This window comes from Mus caroli, chromosome 8 (genome assembly GCF_900094665.2).
Source record: "Mus caroli chromosome 8, CAROLI_EIJ_v1.1, whole genome shotgun sequence".
Classification (NCBI taxonomy): domain Eukaryota; kingdom Metazoa; phylum Chordata; class Mammalia; order Rodentia; family Muridae; genus Mus; species Mus caroli.
Window position 1 is genome coordinate 30,765,950 of NC_034577.1, and position 17,312 is coordinate 30,783,261.

Below are 17,312 nucleotides of genomic sequence, written 5' to 3' on the forward strand. Positions count from 1 at the left end.
AAAAAAAAAAAAAGATGTTCCCAAGATGAAAGTCTCCTGATCTTTTTGATATCCCAACATTCCCATGGTTTCCTTTGGGTTAATTTTCTTCTTGCTTTAGTCATTTTTACAGTGTGTGAACTCCGAATTTCCTGTTTCCTTGGAATGTTATGAGTGACCTGCTTGTCTGTTTACATTTCGAAACGCTGCAACAACAACGAAAAAGGAGTTCGGTTTATCTTCACTGTTGGAAAAAGTTTACCCCTTGTCTCAAGCCCTCGAAGTAAGGAAAGTTGGCTGATCGAGGCCAGATTCTAAATCCCTCATTTCCTTGAGTGTTCCTGTCATTGCCAAGTGCTTCAGAGAACATGGATGGACCCTTAACAGCTGCAGACCTGGGGCAGCCAGAGTTCCAAAAGCCTGAGAGAGTTGCTTTCAATGAAGAACCTTTGCACATCACACACCAATACAAACTGCTTTACACATCCCCATCAGGGCTTTCCTATGCTGATGAGCACCGAGGAATTATATAAAAATAAGAAAAGAGAGACATGACATCTCAGTGTGTTAGATTATTTAATATGATAAACCTTTGGAAAAACTGAAAAGAAATGGAGTGTGCTAAGGGGCGTAACACAGGGGCCTTTCGAGAGCAAAGGCTGGAACTAGAAATCTGTAGAAGGATGGCGCATCTTAGGGTTTTTGCCACTGACGTTTGGGTGTCTTCGTTGTCAATCCTGGTATGATAATCCACTCTCAATAGTACTGCAATAAAATAAAATTCTGAGGTAACAACTTATGAAGAAAAAGGTTTGTTTTGCTTCATAGTGTCATTACGTGAGTAGTTTGGCCCTGCTGCTTTAGTAGTAGAACTTGTTGACTACAAAAAAAGGGATGATTTAGTTTGAAATTTTTATTTGTGCATGCGTGTAGACACACATGTGTGTGTCTATGTGTGTGTATGCATGTGTGTGTGTGTAGGTATCCACAAAGGCCAGAATATACTGTCAGATAGCCTAGACCTGGAGTTTTCAAGTTGTTCTGAGTTGAGAGTCTGTAACTCCAGTCACAGACAGTTGTTGTGAACTGCCGTGTGGATGCTAGGAATTGAACTTGGGTTCTCTGGAAGAGCAGCAAGTGCTCTTAACTGTTGAGCCATCTCTCCAGCCCCTCCAAGTTACTCTCTGTGATTGATAAAAGCTTTCTTAGAGTCGAAGAACAGTACAGACCTCCTTTCCAAGATATTTTGTATCTTAACTGGAAAAAGAAAGACACATAGCTCCCGTGGGTGACCGACTCCCTTTCCCTTGGTAAAGCCCAATGACATGAGAAATCTCTGCAGAGAGATCCGTTGTAGGTGTCAACACAGCCTTGGACCCATCTGGGCAGACTGGCTGCTCTCTGCATCTCTGTACACACACCAAAGGTTCTCTGGGCTGCAGGTGCTAACATGAGTGTGCAGATTTTCAGGCTGCAGAGGACTGGTCATCCTCCCGGTTTCACCAGCATCACGCTGCTCTCCCACCCACAAAGAACGAGCCTGAACTTATTGCACATGTACAGGGCTATCTGAGTTACCCCAGTCACTGGCTTTTTGAGGGCTTTTGGGGAATTTAAATTCCTTAGGCAAATTTCATTCCAATGAAACACCAAACTGACACTCGCACCAATGATCTCATTCTTCAGGATTTATGTCTTATAAGCACTCCTGTGTGCTTGAGCCTGTCTCACACTCGTGACTAGCCCTTTGGTTTTGAAAGCACCTTTAAGTTATCTCCACATCAGTTCATGGAGCTCCTGCATGGTGGCAAAGGCATAATAAGATATCATGGAAAGAATTCAAAAGACCAGAAAAACAGTTATCAACTGTAGCTTGAGAAAAAGCACGTGATTCTGTGTCCCTTTGTATCATTGAACAACTGGTAAGTTATAACCAGAAGACATTTAATTGTCTCTGTGTGCAAACTGGGAGTCACACTTTTCTATGCTCCACGAGGAGGACACGTGGAACCTTAGTGGGTTTGAAATCATTTATTTGGTTGGCTGGACAGAGAGCTATTATGATATTTCACCGGCTGTCAAGATAAACTTTGCCTCACATCTCTCTTGACCTATTTAACTCCTCTTTGATCTTTCGGTGATGGAGTGACAGACAGGGCAGCAGTTGCTTCAGCATGCTAAGAGCTGCTTTACGTACAGCTTGATTGATTTGTCATGGTTCTTCCGGATTCTAGAAAGACAGAAAGACGCAAAGGTAGGTTTTAAGAGCATGGGGCAGGGTGTGCTAGCTTTGCTTAAAGCTACAAATGCATGACGGAAAGGCAATACAACTCTGCATCTGGGGCATGTAAACTATGCCACACTGGTCACTGTGTCCAGAACCCGCTTATAATTTAGGGATTCAGGGCTTTTCACATAATATAGATATAGGTATTCTGGACCAAGAGGCTTTTATTTTGTATAGCTGTCTGCAAAGACAAAAGGGAAAAAAATCCTTTTAGACAGTTACAAGGTTTCCTGCTTTCTGACTCAGGTAAACACTAACAAACTTAAACCTCTTGTAAATGGACATCACAAGTTATTTGACATAGGAAACTGGTAAAAAGTCCATCAGAGGGTCAGGGGAGGTCCTTTAGTGGTAGAATGTCTATTCTGTATGTGTGAGGCTGACCTCAATGCCTAGAACAAAGGCAAGAGGGTCTATTATTTAACCTTGGCAGTCCTATAACTTACTAAGTAGACAGGGCTCCCTCAAATTCACAGATCTTCCTGCCTCTGCCTCCCTGGCATGGGTATTAAGGGCATGTGCCATCACACCAGGCTCGACAAAGAACTCTTTGATTTAGAATTAACATACAGAGAAGTCGCCATGCCATCTATTTTAGTTTAAAGTTTAACATCTCCTATGCTTACCAATTTCTAGTCACTGCAATTTCCAAGTGGGCAGCACCTAGGCATAGTGGCACAGGCTTATAATTCTAGGAGTCAAGAGACTGACGTAGAAGTGTCATAAGTTCAAGGGCAGCCTGAGCTAAATAGTGAGTCAGAGGTTAGCCTCGGCTAATATAGGAAGATTCCCATCTCAACCAAAATATTGAAAATAAAACCCAAACCAAAGCAAGGATGGAAACGATGAACTGGAGTGAGGGCTTAAGGGTCATGTTAAGCTACCTTTTTGTCTCTTAAAAAATAAGAGAAGCAAACTCAATCAGTATTCTTTAGCAAATGATCAATTTATTAGTTGTCTACAAGTACAAAACACTGACAGCTGCTGTAAAGAAGTATAAAGATGTGCAGGAGATGAGCCTGCCCTTGAAGAACTCACAATCTAGACCCGAGAGTCATCACGGGGACAAATCGTGGCCACAGTAACAAGATGTTATTAACCCCAGTTCTTGGAAAGTCCCGTGCTCTGAATTCTCTCCTCTGGCCAGACGTAGGTAATCCCTTCAACAGGAAAATCAAACATGGTAAAGAGACCTCTTGCGGACGCATCAGTGACCTTTCCTTTGCTTCTAAGCATCGTTGCGTTGCTGTTGCTCCGTTCTTGGAACCTCCTCTGGGCATCCTTTCTGACCTTGGTCTGGAGAGACTCTCCAGGCTTCCTGAACCTTCACCAAGCTTTCCTGTTGGTGGGTGAGTGGCTCAGTTGCAGCTTGGCCTTGGAATGATTCGTCATTGTCGTCTGACTTCTCTTTTAGCTGATGTATCTTTGGACTTTGCTTGGCACGGGGGGGGGGGGGGGCTAAGCTTTGCAATCCCTGCTTCTAAGGGCGAGGAAGGTGTAAGTCAGAGAGCAGGCCAGACTCTTCCCTTAGACGTTTAATAGTGCACTTACCGAATATACTCTGTACAGATATAGGGCAAATTATAAACCTCTTCCTTTATTTATTCTATTTTTTTCTTTTGTTCTCTAAAACTGTATTCATTTAAAGTGTATTTACAATGTGGGGAGGGGAACCTTGAGGTACAAAACCCGAAAGAATATCTGAGGTATAAATACAAGTATATCTTAAATAATAATCTTTATCATGCTTTATCTATGTCTGAAAGCACAGTAGACAGACATGTGTACATGTTTCTCAATAGAACGGTATATACAGCATACAATCTTACAGATCTGGAAGCCATCAAAGTTGAATATACACACACACATATCTTCACAAAGCAACACTGATAATTCGAAATACTCAGCCTTTAAAACTCTACTTTGACCCCTCCCCCCATTCTTCAAAGAACCTTTGAAATAATACTGACAAGGTAACAATGTTATAACAAAATAAAAGTCCTTCTTCAGCTCTCATTCATACGGTACTCACTGTTTTGATCCATACAAAATAAATTTACTAATACTGTCTCGAGTCAATCCTTACCATTACAGTAAAACCTGTATAAAGACCACCTTTCCAAAACCCTGCGCTGTTTGCTTTTCACTGAGATTACTATCCCCCACTATCACTAAAATACAGTTCAAGGGCATAATGAGAGAGAGAGGGAGAGAAAAAAAATGAAACACAGGAAAAATAACAAAAAATGAATTATTTGTGGATGAGGACAAACCCCATTAAAATACACACATAGCCGTCAGGAACACCGACACCACCACCCACCATTAACAGCCTCTTGTGCTTGGTTGGGTTAGACCTGCTGGGGACATAGTTCCCTGTGCTCCCTTGTGTATCTTGGAGTTTATGTCACAAGCAACACTATACTATGAATTGTAGCAGGTAAACTGAGCTGAGCCCCTTATCCCAACTATTAGACCTAGATAACTTGGGCTATAGAGTGAGGCGGTTGTTCAAGACCAGCCTGGCCAACATGGGGAGACCCTGTCTCAGAATAAAGAGTGAAAACTGTAGAGCACTTGCCCAGCACATAAAAGGCTCTGGGTTCAGCACCCAGGACTGGAAATCAGAAAGCGTTGATACTTTGCTTATGGGTGGGTGGGTCAGCATTCAGCTTTTCCATCTCACTTAAATAAAAGCCTTTGGAGCCAATCAAAGAAGGGAAGGAAGCCTGATGCTTAGTCCTGAACTAGTCTTATGGTTAAATTCCTAGTCATGGGGAAGCTACAGTTTATGGGAAAGCAAAGGTTTGCAGAAAAGAAAAAAAAAATGCTTAATAACCCTGGAGGGGGCGGGTGAAGAAGGAAGCTGGATTCCCTGTCTGGGTGGCTCCCTGGGTAGTCAGCTATTCCAGGTTGAGCTAAACCTGGTAGATCAGCATCCTTTGCGGAACATCTCAGTGTGCCAGACACTGCATCCCATCCCTTCATCCGTGCCACTCAGCCAGCAACACACACATTCACACTCCTCTGTGCAAACCCTTCTCTGCTCATCTCAGTGAGAAAACCTGTCCGAGAGTACCAACTATTCCAGTGGATACATCGGTCCCTCAGTACGCGGCAAACAAAGGAATAGGTACACATACGCTGACGTCACAAAAGAACGACACCTCTTCGTTATCTTCCATTACGCGCCGAAAAAGTTCTTGCTTCTCAGAAGCAATCTGAATAATACAGGTACCCCACCACCCACCCCTGCCCCCAAGTGTTATATATTCCAGTCAAGGTCTACCACATAGACCTAAGACAGACAGGAAGCAGCTTTATGAACGTGTCAAATCTCTACAGTCAATCAGACCCAGATGACCTCTTCTTCCAAGGACTGGCAAGGCAATAGCAACAACTGCCCGGGTTGCAGACACGGGTGCTTCATTCACGTCGGTTATCACCTAGATCTCGTGTCCTTGCTTTCAGTGTTCTGATTACTGAAGGAGTCTCGGATCTTTACCACTTCGGCTGCACACAAATGTCCAAAAGATTTTGAGTACCACTCCGGCATGTGGCCCCTGTCACACAGAAAGAAAAGCTGGTGAGTTATTTAAATTAGAAACAACGAAGGCAGTCTTGTTTTTTTTTTTTTTTTTTTTTTATATTTTCACTATGAGGATTATGCTCAGGACCTCACGATTGAGAGAAAAAGTCTTCACTACTGTGCTGTGCCAAAGGTGCCTACTGGCATTTCTGTCTCTCTTGACCCAGTATCTCTATGTAGTCCAGGCTGCCCTGGCTATGTAGTCCTGGCTGGCCTTGAACTCACTGTGACTGGTCTGCCTCAGCCTCTCAAGTGCTGTATACCTATTGTCAATCCTCCGTGAAGAACACGTGAAAGTAAGGATTGCTTTTTGTCAGCACTCCCATTACACATTTAGGCCCAGAAGGTTTCCAAGGAACACCATTTAAAGCTGCATACCAGGGATACTGGATAACACTTAGCGACCCTGCTTAGAAACAGCTTCAGCATGCATCATAGATACAGATGGCATTAGGTAACTGAAATTTACAAAGGGGGAGGTTTTTTTTTATGAAGTGAGCAGTCACTAGTTGATCTTGGACATTTTTATATCTGAAGAATTAGGTTCATTTACCGCACAAAGCAAAACATGCACACTGTTCAAACACCTTCCATTATAAAGTAGGCAGCATCTACTTGTTGGTTCAATATAAAGTATACTACTTCCTGGGGCTTTAAATTTGTGATGAATCTACCAAACTCACGGCGCTTTAGTAGCGTTATTTCCTAGACTGGAAGCAGTACCCAAATGGACAGCAAACACCAAGGTTTTGCTTCATATGTATTATCGTTTATTAGGTCTCCAAACCACAGTGACAGACTCATGTCCCCTTTCTTGGAATTATATGGAAAGTCTGCACCTCCTGCATCACCATCCCCACGTCCAAAGGTCGGGATCAGAATGTACCTTAAATCAGCTCTGCACATGTAGGTAAGCTTGGATTTTCCTGACCCGCAGGGTTCAATCAAATATCTGGACAGGAGCACATTAACCCTCACCCCCGCCACGGGGGCCCGGTCGTGATCCACAGAGGTGAGTAAGAGAGCACAGGCCCCCCTGGGTAAGTTAGTCCTCCAGGTCCTGCGGAGACAAAACCAAAGGGGAAATGGGATTTCTCAGAAGCCAGCTTGAAAATTGTCCCTCTGTCCTGGGATCCTCCCAACCCCTGTGCATGGACTGTGCGTGGACAACTTGCTTGGGGTGTGTGCTGGCTGGGTTTGTGTGTCAACTTGACTCAAGCTGGAGTTATCACAGAGAAAGGAGCCTCCCTTGAGGAAATGCCTCCATGAGATCCAGCTGTGAGGCATTTTTTCAATCAGTAATCAATAGGGGATGGTTCAGCCCATTGTGGGTGGTGCCATCCCTGGGCTGTTGGTCTTGGGTTTTATAAGAAAGCAAGCTGAGCAAGCCAGGGGAAGCAAGCCAGTAAGCAGCACCCCTCCATGGCCTTTGCATCAGCTCCTGCTTCCTGACCTGCCTGAGTTCCAGTCCTGACTTCCTTTGGTGATGAACAGCAATGTGGAAGTGTAAGCTGAATAAACCCTTTCCTCCCCAGTTTGCTTCTTGGTCATGATGATTGTGCAGGAATAGAAACCCTGACTAAGACAGGGTGGAAATGCTCAATCACACAGTCTCTGAAGGTTTTGTTTGTTTGTTTGTTTTAATGTTTTTTGAGACAGGGTTTCTCTGTATAGCCCTGGCTGTCCTGGAATTCACTTTGTAGACCAGGCTGGCCTCGAACTCAGAAATCTGCCTGCCTCTGCCTCCCAAGTGCTGGGATTAAAGGCGTGGGCACCACCGCCCGGCTCCTTTTTTTTTTTTTTTTTTTAAATTAAAAAAAAAAAAAAACCAACACTTTTACATTTCATGAATGTCTCAGGTCATGGGCATCAAACAAGCAGTGAACAGTTCTGGAAGAGTTATGTGACATTTTCTCAAAGCTTTCTGAATGAAACTGCTTCTTCAATAGCCTTCAGACTATCGAATTCAGTGACATAACATATAAATCAGCCTTAATCACAAATCACTTCTCACTCAATGCTATTTCCCTATCCACTTGTTAACTGTTTCTAGCCAGAATATCTATATACGATGTGGCAGAAATCTAGCACCACGGTGCACAGTCACTTGAAAAGGCGTTCCCTTTCTGAGCTCAGTCACTACCCAGTGAAGCACCCTGTTGGCACAAACGTGACTGTGCTTTGAAATCGCTCATCACTGTTCCCGACATCTACCTCTGCTTTTGAAGGCTGTATTCATATTGTACGTTTGAGTGGCACACGGGCTCAGTCCTGATGTCTAGTCATCCATGTCACAGTCAAATCAATTTGGGACCTACCTCAATACGACGTAGTCCCGCGCAGGGTGGGGCGCCATGCTGTTTTGGACGTACTGGTAGATTTCAGTCTGGCTGTCCAGGATTTCAATCACCTTGGAGTCCAATAGGTCCACATCCCAGAGGTGCTGCTCCTTCAGAAGGCGCTTTAAGATCTCCTCGGGTGCAGCGGGGACTTCGATAGTTGACCTCCAAAGCCTTAACGGGGGTCCTTCGCTGACCTGAAACGAAGATGTGAATTGTTTGTTTGTTTGGAGATGGGATTTTTCTGTGTAGCCATGGTCATTCTAGAACTCACTCAGTAGACCAGGGTGTCCTTGAGTTCTAGAGACCCACCTGCCTCTGCCTCCCAAGTTGGTGGCATGCACCACCAATGCCAGGCAAGATGTGGTTTGGTTTTTTTTTGTAATGCTAAACTAAAGATATATACTTTGAGTCTGAAAGCAAATTTTGAGTAGGAGACCTGGCCCCTCTGTTCACTGATTAATAAATCTATGAAGTTAGTTAGCTATTGGATCTAAATACATTCAAGAGCAGTCTACAAGTACAAATAAAATAGTGTCCAATTCCTGTGGCTTGTATGAGGATGACTGTGACAAATTCATTCATTTAATCCCTAAGTCCGTATGGCCATTTGACCACTCTGTTTTCAAGGTGGTAGAGGCAGTGTTGACAAACCTCTTGATGTACATCACGCTGAGCTACAAAGAATGCTCCAAACAATGGCTCAGAACAGACGGGAGTGTCAAACTATTTTCTTTACATTATATAGGAAAAAAACATCTCAACATGTACTAAGATGCCCTTTAAAACCCTATAACACTAGTGAATCTTCTAGGTAAGGACAGGGCAGTGGTTCTCAACTTTTCTAAATGCTGTGACTCTTTAATAAAGTTCTTGTGTTGTGGTGACCCCCAACCATAAGATTATTTTTTTTCTTTGCTACTCCCTAAGTAATTTTGCTAGAATAAGTCATTCTGCTACTGTTATGATCATAATGTAAATATCTGATATGCAACCCCGAAGGAGTCACAGCCCTCGGATTGAGGACCACTGTTCTAAGATGATTCTGTGGAAGGAAGGACCTTCTTCCCAAGCAAGATGACACTTGAGATGTCGCAAGTGTCAGTGTTTGTCCCTCTGTGCCCGGTGTCCATTTCCCCAGGGGATCTTAATCACCTGGCTGCCCAAGGCAGCGACAGTTGTCAGTAACAGCGAGAGATTCCCACAGAGAGTACAACTGGGCAGTCTCAGGTCTGATGACTCAGTCATAGCCACAGGAATGGACCAGGGAGAAGACTGACCTTCTTATAGGACAGCTCAGCCTGTTCGGAGGTGGGGTAGCTGACCCAGCCTTTGAACTTCTCTTTGACCTCCTTAAACAGGCCATCCACACAGTCCTGGAGGAAGTGTCTGTAGTCAGCAGGCTGGTCACTATTCAGGTGTCCCAAGGCCTCCAGGGTAAGGGGCTTCAGCTCTTGTTCAGTGTAGGAGTTACGGCACCGGCTCATTTCCTCAGGGACCTGGGAGCAACACACAAGAAGAATAGATGGGTCCGTCAGCGCCTCAGCAGAAGGTGAAGGGCAGACTCAACAGCCTGACTCAAGCTGGCAGTCTGCTCCCTCAAGACAGTGAAGGATTTAGGTATTCACAACAGGGCTTACACGGAGCAACACGGAGCAAAGCAGGGTTCTCAGACACAATGTTAATTTCAGATAATCTGTTGCTTTTGCCTTTTTTGTTAAAAAAACCAAAACAACCCCCCCTACCCCAACAAAAACAGGGTTTCTCTTATGTGGCCCTGGCTGTCCTGGAGCTAGCTCTATAGACAGGCTGTCTTCAAATTCTGTTTTTGCTTTTTAAGTAAAAGGTAGACAGTTTCATCAAAAATTAACTGCAAAGGGTGTATAGACATACGTTTATTTAAATACATATAAAAATGCCTGTCTGTGTGTGTATGTGTATGTGTATGTGTATGGGAGAGAGAGGGAGAGAGAGAGAGAGAGAGAGAGAGAGAGAGAGAGAGAGAGAGGTCTGTCTGATTGTCTGTCTGCCTGTAATTCTTTAGCCTATGTACATCATCTCCAATTATGGGAAAGATCTTTTGTGTGTGGGAACAAGTACCAAGTCGATGACCTTCGCCCACCCGTCCACATTATCCCGAGCCCAGCAGCCAAGCCTCGCTGGGATTGTTACCTGGAAGAGCTTCTTGCACTCAGCAATCATGTGGGCCAGCCCTTGAGTGGCCGCTAGGTTTTCATTCAGGTCTTTCTGGTCTGGTTTGCCCAAACTCTGTTTTCTTTGCATTACCCTGAGAAAAAACACAGAAAGGGTTTTGATAATAAGCAGGTGACGTGGTCCAGAGGGCCTTTCATTTTTGTTCAGCACAGTTTCTCAACAGTTTCATTCAAAATACAACGCGAATTACTAGACAGACAAATTCTCGTTAAATATCGAGACTATTTAAAGACATCTTATTAAGTAGTTCACAAGAGTGCTTACGTGCTGGGCGCTGAGGCAGCTTCTAAAGGGACTGATGTGGGAGCTGTTTGGACTAGGGATGGATGGTTATTGACATTGTTACTGGCTAAGTAAACAGGATCCCTTACCGTAGGTGAGGGATAAACCTATTGTTCCCTGGAGGTTTGGTCTTATTCTTATCTGGCCTCTCTTCTAATCATCTCCTGTAGTTTTCTATCCCATTAAAGTCCCAACAGCTTTTAACACTAGTTAAAAGGCTATTTGAGTACTGTGTGGTTTCCAGGTGCAATGGCGGCAATGTATCAAGCTGAGAAACACTTTTCAGGTTCCTATGGCAAGACACAGGATGCGTTGGGTCCACAGTCACCCTTTCCTCCCACAGTGGAGGGGATGTCTTATCAGGAACCATTTGCCTAAGAACTGCAAATCAGATCTGCTAGACGTCCTCTAAGCTTCACTTTATTTTTGAGAGAGAGAGAGAGAAAGAGAGAGCAGTCTGTCCATCTCCTGTGACTGTTATGATCTGAGAAGGTGACTGGAAAGGAAACAGCCCTATACCAGGTATAGAATAAGTCCTGGTGAGTATCAGCCATTGTGAGCACTCAGCTTCTTCCAATTTTCCCAAAGCTACTCCTGCCTTCTAGACAGAAATGTTTGCCAACAATTGGCTTAGGCCATATGTTAAGTAGGAACAACTCAGGCTCAGAATCTTGGTCCTTTGTAGCTTTGCTTTCAACTTCAGGAACAGACCAGGAAGGTGTCTTTCCTGATCCCATGGAGGCTAAGGCTCTGGGGATCAGCCACCCACTCAGTTTTAGGTCAGTAGGTCTGCAAGGCTTTGTGCAGGGACATCAGAAATGACATGCTTTGGTTTGCCTTCAACACTGGTCCCGTCAAAGGACTAGCCTCTGGTGCTCCCTTTTAACACCTCTGTGATGTTCCCTCTCAGGACCTCTGTGCTTTCAGAAAGGAATGCTGGGAGAGGAGACAGGCACCGGGTTGCTCTGTGATCGGACAGTGAGAGTGGCCTGGGCAGGATAGGTCCCCAAGAAGTTCACACTTAGGACAATTGGGGACAAGCTGGTGGTACTGTTGTGGCAGGTTTTAGAAAAGTTAGGAGGTGGGACTTAGCTGGAGAAAACAGGTCACTGGGAGTTGGTCCTTGGGTATCTTGTTTCTGTCCTGTGTGTGTTCCCTCTGCCCCAACCCCCTGGGCCACCATGTAACAAAGGTCCTCTCCTGTTGCCCCGTGATGTCTGCCTAAGACATGGGGCCAACCAACTATGGTTTGAGTCCTTTGAAACCATGAGCAAAGTCAACGTTTACTTCTTGTGAGGGTTTGTATATGCCTGGGCCAGGGAGTGGCACTATTAGAAGGTGTGGTCTTGTAGGAGTAGGTGTGTCACTGTGGGTGTGGGCTTTAAGATCCTCATCCTAGCTGCCTGGAAGTCAGTATTTTCCAGCAGCCTTCGGATGATGTAGACTGCACCATGCCTTGGTCATGGTGTCTGTTCACAGTAGTAAACCTTGACTAATACAATCCCTTAAGTTGTTTGTGTCAAGTCATCTTCTACAGTGATATACAAGGACTTAATTCCAGGACTAACCCCCTTTGCTAGGTCCAGATAAGAATCCAATAAGGACACAAGGACACGGCTCTAGAAGGTGAGTGATTCCTCACGGGAACAGAGCCCAGGCATGCCCCTTGCATCTGATCTGTACCTTGGAGAAGAATTCTCTCGCTTCAGGGTGTTGAGGTGGAAGAGGGACGGAGCTAAGCACACAGCCAGGTTGGTGGGAGTCATCTGGTTTTCTTTCACAGCCGCTGTGACATCGCTCAAGAAATAGAGAAGTGTCTGGAGAACCTCCCGGTTCTCGTCAGGCAGGAGCATAATGGCCGCCTTGATGGCTTGGAGGCGCTGGTCCTTGGGCACATCTGCAGGACACAAGCATTGCCACCACCAACTCAGTAATTTTCCATGCACGTGGGCAAGTTCACATCCCAAAGCAAACATGGGCATCAAACACTGAACGGGCAGTTGTAGAAAGCATACTAAAGATTAATAAGGGAGAAATTATGGGCTGCCACCGGCGTCACTACCCTCAAGTATTTCCTGCCTTGTGGGGGAGTTAAAACATTTGAAACACCCACGATACTAACATACTTTTAAATCGACCTCAGACTTCGGCTCCAGATGACAAGCGCCTTAAGCGTACAGAACTGTTACTTCTAAGCACTTAAAAAAAAAAATCTCTAATTTGCCATCTTAATTATCAAAATCATTCCACCTTAAAGACTTTGTGTAGTTTCAATAAAATGTTTTATGTGAGACACGTGCAAGACATTAAAAAAACGGGGGGGCTGCTCAGCTGAGCAGAAAGGGCTCAGTATCTCTGGAGACCGATTTTGACCCATTTGCCCATCCTTGAAATGGGGAAAGGTTGTGGAAAAACATGAAGCCAGTTTCAATAGACAGAGCTTAAATAATGACATTTAAAGTTTTTAGAAGGCACATCAAGAAGCAAACGTATCAGAGTGCACATCACCCTGGAGAATAACTTATCCTGGAATAAGTCTGTGCCTGGCAATCCGGTCTCACTCACCAGGCAAACTTTCCTTAAAGCACGTGGTGGAAAAAGCAAGTCACTGAAATGCAAGGTCCTAAGACAAACTGATTAAAGGGCTCCATGGTTACGATGCATAACAAATACCTCGGCAGGGGCGGGGGGTGGGGGTGGTGGTGGGGGGAGAAGTGACCTGGGTTTTCCTAAAATATGAAAGGTTGAGAGAGAGCCTGAAGCAGTCCAGACCAGCTCTGTTTCTCAGTCCAGCGCGTCACTTCTAAAGCTTATTTCGGCACTAAGACATGGGGCTGCTTTTAAATCATGCTGCTCTGACGTCACGAGCCCAGAAAAAGAGGAGGAGGCTGTGAAGGCCACGGTCCTCTTCTTCATCATTCACTTCCTCAATGGTTTGCCCTAAGCCCAGCCTAAAAGTGAGGAGGGCACGCATATTGTCTCCTTAGGTGTTTATGGGAGGAACGGTGATGATTAACCAGAAAAGGGAAGAGGATTATTTTATTCATTTCCCAGTGAGATAAAATACACAGGAGAAAAATTTGAGTTCAACAGCCCTGTTAGAGAAGTATAAAGTAAATGATAAGTCTATATAGATGGGGAGCAGGGAAGGAAATGAGAGGTGGGGGAAGGGAAGGGAGAGAGGCCGAGGTAGAGAAAGTGGAGGAGAGGAAGAGGAAGGGGAAGAGGAAGAGGAGGGAGGCAGAGAGGGAAAGGGGAGAGGGAGAAGGCCAGCATACCATTTTGGTACCCTATTTTTTGACACCTCTAGATAAACGAAAGATGACAGTGGACTTGATGGTAAAAATGTACAACTGACTTCTGTACTTCCTGACTCAATAGCAACATTGATTTTCTCTTTCTTTTGAAGACAATGTCTCATGAGACCCAGGTAGCCCTCAAATTCAGTATGCAGCCAAGGATGACCTTGAACTGATCCTCCCACCTCCATCTCCAAAGCGCTAGGGTTGCAGGTGTGCACCTTGACACCTGGTTTATGTGACGCTGGAGAGAAAACTCAGTACTTTATGTGTGCTACACACAATCCCTCTGCCAACAACATACAGTAGGTCATAAAACCACTCCTCAAACTATTCAGTAAGGATACAGTAAACCTATCACACACACACACACACACACACACACACACACACACACACACACACACACACTGTAGCTTGGGTTTTGAGAAAATCAGCATGCAGGTTTTCTCTACAAAAGGATGACATACAAAGAGGCTATGTGCTTCAGTTGGTCCCATGGAACCTGACATCAGTTGCCTTAAGAAGAACCAAGAACGCTTACACTGGTAGATCTGCAGGAAGGTTTCGGAGAGTTTGTTCGTCATGAGGGGCTCAGGAAGATCTCGAAAATATTGCTTTAACATGTCTGCCACATCATAAGCAGACTGGCCTTCATAGTTGACATTATCTTCAGCGCTTTCATTCATCTGGCGTAGAGCCTGGATCCGGGATTTGACACCTGACTTCCTGAAGAGCCCGACCTTTTGGAAGGAGAACAGCAGGGATGGGTGTGGAAGCAGGACCCTTCCCCACAAAACTAGAAAAAAAAAAAAACCACGCGGCCCAAAGCTCCGCTCCCACGAGTGGGATCCACAGGCAGCTGTACTCACCTGGTCCAGACAGTGGTTCCGGAGGTAGCGCATGGCCTGCTGGATGCTCTGGGGCAGGGGCTGTCCTGAGCGCTGCACGTTCACAGTCAGTGGGACCCCAAACACACTCCGGTCCTTGTAATCTGGAACCTTGATCCTTTTCATGAACTTGGGCACAGCCCTGTTTAAGGAAGATGGGGTGGAGGGGATAAGGCATTCACTTGTCTGAATTTGCTTACCCGCCCCCTTTTTTTTCAACCTCTTCCCCCACCACAAATTTGATCCCTGTCAATACAGGGACTATTTAAATGAAAATAAAGTGACCTGTTCTGTTCTGTAGCTGTAGTAGCCACATTAAAGACCTTTCACTGGGTCAGTAGCTGCCACAATACATTATATGAGTGTAAAACGCCCTGCTCCCAATTACTGGATAATGTCATAGGAGTGTGTGTGTGTGTGTGTGTGTGTTTTGGTGGCGGGTGGGCAAAGTGCTTTTGGTTATCAAACCCGGAGACTCAGGAATCTATCTGAGCAAGTGCTCTGCTACTGAGCTACACCCCGAATGTCTCCCCAGTCCTTTGTTTTTGTAAGACTTTTATTATTATTATTATTATTATTATTATTATTATTATTATTATTATGTAGCACACTCTGGTCGGTCTAGATATCTGAAGAGTTGGAACTAAAAGACCTGGACAAATACCCTCATCTGGGGAATCTGTTAGCTCCTGTTAATTTTGAGAAGGGTTGTCTGTGGTCCTCAGGGAGGCTAATGGACTTCCTTCCACAAGAACAGTACAGGAAGGAAGAGGCAAAAAAATATGTAGCACCTATTTAGGTACTTCTGATATGAGCTTGAGAAACAACTTCCCACTTTCCCTAAAAGGGTATGAATCCCTCCTGCGTTCTTAGAAGAGACCTGAGTTGATTCATTTACAAGCAGATCCGGGTAACACTGCGTAAAAACCAGCCAAAGGCTGACTGTCTAGTCATACTGGGAACCTAGGCCAGAGATCAAATAGGGCTGGACCTGGAGCCAAAATAAATTCCCCTGCCGATGACTCCAAAGAATACAGCATCTTCAGGCTTCTATGGGAAAGGGGAAAGGCACAATGGGAGTTTTGTGAGGCTCCCCAAGGCGGTCAGGCATCCTGAATGCAGGCCTGTGCCCAGCCATATATGTGACAGCAGGAAACCCAAGTCAGGCATTTAAGGCTGTCAGGCAGGTTACAAGTGACCCCTTGAGGGAGACCAGAAAGGGCAGAGTGAAACAGGAAAGGGACTTTGGGCAGAAGTGCTCCTTGCTGTCCGAGTTCTACAATGCCAGGCTTTTACATTTTGGTTTCGATGCACTGGAAAACCTGACCAGAAGTGAAGTAAGTAGGAGGGTGGACTTGTAGATTTTTTTTTTTTTGAGGGTTTGGTGAGAAAGGGGGTAGACAACCCTGAAAGGAGAATGTAAAATATGCAGTTTTAAATAGCAGCGAGGAAAATATTACTCTAAGCACAGAGGGAGACCACAGAAAGCCAACTGCCTTGCCTTCTGGGTGCTTGCCCGCGGCCATGACGTGCCACTCTTGATGGCTCTAGAAAAGGAAAAGGCGAGAATAAAGCCAGATTTGCATTTCCATACAGTTAGGCGCATGGGCGTGGAGGCAGAAGTGTGCATAAAGCTCGCTTTGTTGTGCGTGAAGGACCCGGGCTGTGGAATGTGGAAAGAACACATTACACTCCCCCCCCCCCCCCCCCCGAGAATCTGAAGCATTCTGGGATAAACCGGTCAATACGTATTTCTGTCATTCAGAACAAACAAGTTCTGTATTTAGCGAGGCTCATGTAACTGCCTTGGTTAGGGGAGGTGCTTTGATGGCACAACTACAACCCCTGGACATTCCTAGGAGGGAGGAGTCAGAGAATTGAGGAACAGTGGACCCTGCCTCAGACCATCTCTAGCCATTTTGGCTGGTCACTGATATGGGCTGCATATGTTTTCCTAACAATTGGACTACAAGCACCCTGACGTGAAAAGATTCAGGGACACCTGTGACACTTCGAAACAGAGACCTGGATCCAGATACAGTTCTTGTCTTTAAACTCTGACTATGGACAGGGATTCTATCCTGCCCACGACCCATCCAGCCTGACTGTCCACATCTGACACTCTACACTCAAGGCTGAGGTTTCAAGATTATGAAGAGATAGACATCTAATGCATCTCAATTTTTAAAATATAGTTGCTTTGTGGTGGGGCATGGTGGCACATGGCTTTAATCCTAGCACTCAGAGGAGGTAGAGGCAGGTGAATCTCCGAGTTCAAGGCCAGCCTGGTATATATAGTTATGAGTTCTGGGACTGACAAAGCTATAAAACAGATAGACCCTGTCTTAAAACACCAAAACAAGCAAACAAACCAACCAAACCAACCAACCAAAGCAAAAAAAAAAAAAAAAAACAAAAAACAAAAAAACAAAA

The 17,312-nt window shown here is 45.0% G+C and overlaps 1 protein-coding gene and 1 long non-coding RNA gene across 5 annotated transcripts in view; one reads left to right on the forward strand and one right to left on the reverse strand.

The window, feature by feature from the left end:
* The window catches only part of LOC110300398, a 17,661-nt gene extending 16,922 nt beyond the window's left edge, over positions 1-739 (forward strand). Inside the window, exon 6 of the long non-coding RNA XR_002378566.2 lies at positions 101-739. This is a non-coding gene — a long non-coding RNA (uncharacterized LOC110300398). The remainder of the gene's footprint in view (positions 1-100) is intronic.
* Positions 740-3,187: 2,448 nt separating this feature from the next.
* Dlc1 (DLC1 Rho GTPase activating protein) overlaps positions 3,188-17,312 on the reverse strand; it is a 398,567-nt gene continuing 384,442 nt past the window's right edge. For all 4 annotated transcript variants that reach the window (XM_029480999.1, XM_021169372.2, XM_029481000.1 and 1 more), the window contains 8 exons: positions 14,862-15,021; positions 14,534-14,732; positions 12,374-12,587; positions 10,367-10,481; positions 9,475-9,693; positions 8,174-8,391; positions 6,742-6,915; positions 3,188-5,829 (listed from right to left, as the gene is read on the reverse strand). In XM_029480999.1, the coding sequence (XP_029336859.1) occupies positions 5,709-5,829; positions 6,742-6,915; positions 8,174-8,391; positions 9,475-9,693; positions 10,367-10,481; positions 12,374-12,587; positions 14,534-14,732; positions 14,862-15,021 (1,420 nt within the window). In that variant the 3' untranslated portion in view covers positions 3,188-5,708. The remainder of the gene's footprint in view (positions 5,830-6,741; positions 6,916-8,173; positions 8,392-9,474; positions 9,694-10,366; positions 10,482-12,373; positions 12,588-14,533; positions 14,733-14,861; positions 15,022-17,312) is intronic.